The following is a 5,764-nucleotide window of genomic DNA, read 5'->3' as shown; positions in this document are numbered from 1 at the left end:
ATATATATATATATATATATACATGCATATAAATACGTAATGTGAAGAAATGAAAGACCTGGTAATTCAATCTGCAAACATAACTCCAATTAGAGATGGATTTAAAGGACAATTGTACATGATAGATTAAAAATATATTAATACACTGTCCATTTGATTGGGCCACTGTCCTTCTCTGTGTCCATGTCTCATCTAGTCACCAAGGGTGCACACTGTCCACCCAAGCAACAGAAAAGGAGGAGGAGGAGGAGGAAAATGAGGATGAACTTACCACAAAAAGTCGCAACAAAGGAAACTCTGGGACGAGATGAGGAATGGAGATGATGCACATGTCAAAGTCAGGAAAAAGCTCAAAGGCTTTCATGAGGAAGTCTTCTGCCCTAGAAGAGAGAAAGAAAGAAGAAAGAAGAAGAGCATTTGCTACATTACCATCACACGGCTATTGCAAGCAAAATTAGATATTGAAAACAATGCATTTGGCCAAATTGGGACATACAACAGTTTAACATAATAGCAACAATATACGTATATGTGTGTATATATCTATATATATATTGATGTGTGTGTGTGTGTGTATTTATATATATATATCTGTATATAAACATATTATGTAATAAAAACTAGTTTAACTTTTAAATATAAGTGGAGAATAATTTTATTGTGTGTTTATATGTATGAAAAACAAAAATATAAAGATACGTTTTCACAGAATAAATGTCCTCACATCATAGTTCAATTGTATATGTATTCTTGAGGTGAGTTTGGCATTTATAATTTATATAAGCAGATACAACAGAAGTGAGAAGGATGGAAGGGAATAAAGAAAAATAAAGGATTCATCAAAATTGCTCTGGGTCTTTTGTATAGAAAACGGTTTCAGTATATAAATTTTTGAGTTTTGCATCTAAAAGGGATTTCTTTGTAGTATAGAAAAAAATGTCATATCTAGCTAACCTGGTTCTAATTTCACTGATTTCACCTAACAAAGTTTAATGTAATTTTCTCATATTTTGCCCTTATCTAAAATCATGTGTGGTTTAATACATAAATACACACACACATTCTCTCTCTCCTAGCATTCCTGGAATGGTTTATTTTGGAGACGATTGGTCATAGGACCATGTGGTCAGTAGTCCACCCTACCTTATACAAACAAAGACTTACAGACATCTATAAAAACAGCAACAACTACAAGCAGTAACAAATACAACAATAAATGCCTCTATACAAACCTTGTTTGGTATTTTTCGTTGATGGCAAACAACTGGATGTAAAAAGCATTTGTCTTCTGATCGGATTTGAAATCTGAGCCAGTGTGTGCAACACTATGTGGATCAACATCCTGAAATACAGCGTGTATATATATATATGTATACATATATCTGTATACACACACGCGCATACATGTGTGTGTGTGTGGTATCTTCCCTTTCAACTTCTACATCCTTTCCCTTCTCTTAATAGTTACAACAGCAGAGGCTCATTTTGTCATCTTTTTTCTCTAAACTAGAATGTATAATTGTCATGTTCACATTTGAATTTTTTGTTTCAATTTTTCTCTATTTTTTTTACTCATTCTAAAAGTTGATGGACATATAGCAGTACGTAAAACCAAATCAGAGAATCTTTATTGAGACTTTTTACTTATGTACCTGAAGAGACTCAGAACGGGTCGAAACATGTGTCGTACCAAATAAAATCTTTTACTCATTCCATCTATTTTATTAATACTGTAACCCCAACCGCCACTATGAACAAATCACACTTTACAGTTTCATGTATGTATGTATGTATGTTAAATGATGATGATTATATATGTGTATATATGTGTGTATGAGCCAACGAGGGAAATCTCTACACAGTAGATAGACCTGGTAGAACAAGCAGTCAAATGTCCTTCAAAGCACCCCTTTGATCTTGTATATGGGGTAATGAAGGAAACCTTCATAGGGTAAAGACCTGCTTTGGTCATGAACAATCATGGGATTGCACGTAGAAATGTACTTTCTGAGGCACAAATCCAGGCAAGAATGTTTATGGAAGACCAGCAGTTTCCCATGCATACCGGCCTCCCCTCGCCATGCCACCAGTGTTATCAAAGGGAAAGGCAAAGGGGCCGATACAGCTTGGCACCAGTGATGCTGCAACTCATTTCTACAGCTGAGTGAAATAATGTGAAATAAAGTGTCTTGCTCAAGAACATAACACACAGCTCAGTCCGGGAATTGAATTCACTCCCTCATGATTGTGAGCCTGACACTCTAACCACTGAGCCATGTGCCTTGGTAGAGCATGTGGTGGTTATTGTTGGAAGTGGTGATGGTGTTAGTGATGGTGGTGGTGGTGGTGACATGTGGAAACATGATATCCATAAAAAATGGCTAACTCACCTCTGCCGACCAACTTTGATGTGGTTTGCCCATTTCAGTGGAACTTTCTGCGGAAATGGCCATATCACTTTGGTCATCTATGTTTTGGTCAAAGGAGACTAGAGAATTGTTCGGCACTGGAAGGAAAGTAAATTCTTCAGATTTCTGAAATATTGCTGAACCTTTAAAAGAGAAATAGAGTGAGAGAGGTAAGGAGAGAAAGAGGGGGGGAGGGAGAGAGAGAGTGAGAGAGAGAGAGAGAGATAGAGAGAGAGATAGAGAGAGAGGGGTAGAAAGAGTGATGACCATGATGGTGGTGTCAGTGGTGGTTGTGATGATTATGATGGCATTGATGGTGATGGTTGCAGTGACAATGATGGCGGTGGTGGCAATGGTATTGTTGGTGATAATCTTAATGACTGTGATGATGGTAATGATGGTGATAAAATCCATGGGGGATCAGAATGATGATGGTGATGATGATGTTGATAATAATAATCACATAGCATACACACACGTACACACACACAGAGCAATTCCAGTAATGACCCCCACCATACTGGCCAGCAATGGACATGACAATATTACCTACGACACACACATATACATATACACACATACACCCAAACGTACATGCATGCACACACACATATATACATAACACACATACACACAACACGCACGTGTGCACACACACACACACACACAAACATAGCCATACCGTTAGCAAAGGTTATTTTCTGATTGCGGTTGGCCAAACCAGCTTTCTTCTGCTCCAGGCTATGAAACACCTCCAGGTTGTAGCTGCTATTCAAGAATTCCACATCAACGTTGCTGTTGATACTCATTAAACCGACAGCGTAATCATTAACCTGTGGGTTTAATTGAAATCAGAATGGATGAGAAGGCAGGGTTCACTGATAGTGTGTGTGAGAATGCAGTAACGGAGCAAATGAAGAATGAAGACGGCAGAATGGCAACAACAACAGCAACAAATTACAACAATATGACTTTCACACTCTCATCCCTGGTGTATGGCATACTCCAAGTTCATTTTTTCACGCTCTGAATTGCTGAAGCATGGAATAAACTACTCGCATCAGTTGTTAGCTGTCAGGACACTACATCCTTTAAATATTCCATGCTTCCTGAAATTCGCCAACAGAACACTTGATGTCCCCATCACTTCTTTTCAATGATTCCTTCACCGTTCTCTTCCTGTCTATTATTCTATGTCCTGTTCATGCACGTTTGGCTACTTTTCTGATAAGCACCTGAGTGCACCCGAGCACTGTATATACAATAAGTCCATTGAGTTGGCAGAATTGTTAGTGGATGGGACAAAATGCTTAGCGGAATTTCATCTGCCTTTACTTACTGAGTTCAACTTTGCCTTTCATCCTTTCAGAATTGTTAAAATAAGGAACAGCTGAACACTGGGGTCAATGTAATTGACTTAGGCCCCTCACCTCAAAATTTCAGACCTTCTGCCTATAGTACAGTGGTTCCCAAAGCGGGTGGCACTGCCTCCCTGGGGGCCATAGAAAGATGTAGAGAGGGGCTCTGAAGGAAAATGTGGTGACCAAAAGAGGGCAATGGATGTAAAAACAACAGAATGATGGGTTAATTAGGCTAAGTTTTATTTATGAATTACAGTTGTTTCGAATTTAATGCAGAAAGTAGTTTATGTTTCTGATGGCGAGTAGAGGATGGTGGTGCTAAGAATATGGCCGGAGTGCCAAGTGGGTGGCAGCCTGAAAAAGTTTGGGAAGCCCTGCTATAGTAGAAAGGATTATTATTATTATTATTATTATTACAAAGAGAAATCCACTTACCTCAGCCACAATGCATTGCATCTCCTCATTCTGGGACTCAATCAGCTCAGCCAAGTAATAATCCCCATAAACAGCCTGTAGGGTGTTGTTTAAGGAGTCAAATAGGGGTGTCAGCTCATCTGTGTCTTCTACCCTGAAAAATAAGGATTGCTCCTTAGTTTTTATATGCAGCCCCATATTTTTGTTTTGGGATTCTGTTTGCTGGTGGTGGTGGTGGTGGTGATGGGGGTCATGCTGGAAGATAGGGGGAGAATATTATTTTCACACACACACACACACACACACAAATATACCCACTAACACATTCACACACACACACATAGCCACGTGTGCTCATAGTCACATAGACACATACACACAAACACACATTCACACAAATGCACACTGGCACATACTCACACACACATACACACAGCCACATGCAGATATTTTCCACTGGACCTCCATTCATGTCCAAATAACTTTTACAACATTTATGGCAGGTCAACAGAGGAGCACAAGCTGCTAGAAACAACAGCCAAATCTCGCTTAAATCACGTCCCTCTCTCCTAATCATCATTAAAAAGGAAAGGCATATTGGTTTCAAATTTTGGTATAAGGCCAGCAAGTTTAGGGGGATGGGGTTAGTGGATTACATCGACCCCAGTACACCACTGGTACTTATTTTATCAACCCCGCAAAGATGATGAAAGGCAAGACTGACCCTGGAAGAATTTGAACTCAGAACATGAAAAAAATAAAGGAAAGCTCTATTGAGGATAATGAATATCTGAGACCAGACAGGATGGTCATGGCTAGACTACTTTTGATTAGAGATCAGTTGGACTGGGATTGCCCTTTGGTTAAAAGCAACAAAAAAACAAAACAAAACAAAAAAAGCAAAAAAAAATCATTAAGGTCATGGAGAAGCCTGTTTTCTCTGCTCAGCAACAACAACAACAATCACTACTACCACCAGAACAGCAACAAAAAGACCACCACCACCACCACCACCCCTACCACTACCACAAATATCACAACAGCAACAAGTATTACCTGGCATTCCTTATGTACAACATGGGTTCAAACATGTAGCGTTCACTGATGAAGATGGTGAAGAATTTGTCTCCGACAGATTGTTGGAGTTGAGCAATGTTCCTGAAGATGTTCACAAAAGAATTATCTATAATTAACAGATAATAATGATAATAATTAATCACAGAGTTTAATTAGGTGAAATTGATTAGTAGCACATCACATCACCACCCACTGCCACCATCACCACCATCATCAACATGTTCCTTGTTCTCCTCCTCTTCATCCACACTATCTTACTCTTCCTCCTCCACATCCTATTCCTCTTCATCATCATCATCAACACTGACTACCTCCCCTTCCTCATTATCATGAGATCTATCATGATCATTACCATCAGCAGCACCACCATCATCAGCACCACCATCACCAGCACCACCACCACAACCAGCACCATCACCACCATCATTATTACCTTAGTCAATATAATTAAGTTTCATTTTGTCCCCATTCACCTTCTCTTCAATGAGCATCATTAATGGGGGG

At 39.2% G+C, this 5,764-nt stretch overlaps 1 protein-coding gene across 1 annotated transcript in view; it reads right to left on the bottom strand.

Moving 5' to 3' along the window:
* LOC106879241 (cilia- and flagella-associated protein 61) overlaps nucleotides 1-5,764 on the bottom strand; it is a 29,424-nt gene that overhangs the window by 19,582 nt on the left and 4,078 nt on the right. The window contains exons 4-10 of the mRNA XM_014928730.2: nucleotides 5,240-5,366; nucleotides 4,205-4,337; nucleotides 3,091-3,241; nucleotides 2,391-2,551; nucleotides 1,233-1,342; nucleotides 272-380; nucleotides 37-71 (exon numbers count right to left, since the gene is read on the bottom strand). Of these exons, the coding sequence (XP_014784216.1) occupies nucleotides 37-71; nucleotides 272-380; nucleotides 1,233-1,342; nucleotides 2,391-2,551; nucleotides 3,091-3,241; nucleotides 4,205-4,337; nucleotides 5,240-5,366 (826 nt within the window). The remainder of the gene's footprint in view (nucleotides 1-36; nucleotides 72-271; nucleotides 381-1,232; nucleotides 1,343-2,390; nucleotides 2,552-3,090; nucleotides 3,242-4,204; nucleotides 4,338-5,239; nucleotides 5,367-5,764) is intronic.

The sequence above is a fragment of the Octopus bimaculoides genome, chromosome 15, assembly GCF_001194135.2.
Source record: "Octopus bimaculoides isolate UCB-OBI-ISO-001 chromosome 15, ASM119413v2, whole genome shotgun sequence".
NCBI classification, from domain to species: Eukaryota; Metazoa; Mollusca; class Cephalopoda; order Octopoda; family Octopodidae; genus Octopus; species Octopus bimaculoides.
The sequence above is the reverse complement of the archived record's forward strand: the minus strand, read 5'-3'. Positions and strand labels throughout refer to the sequence as shown.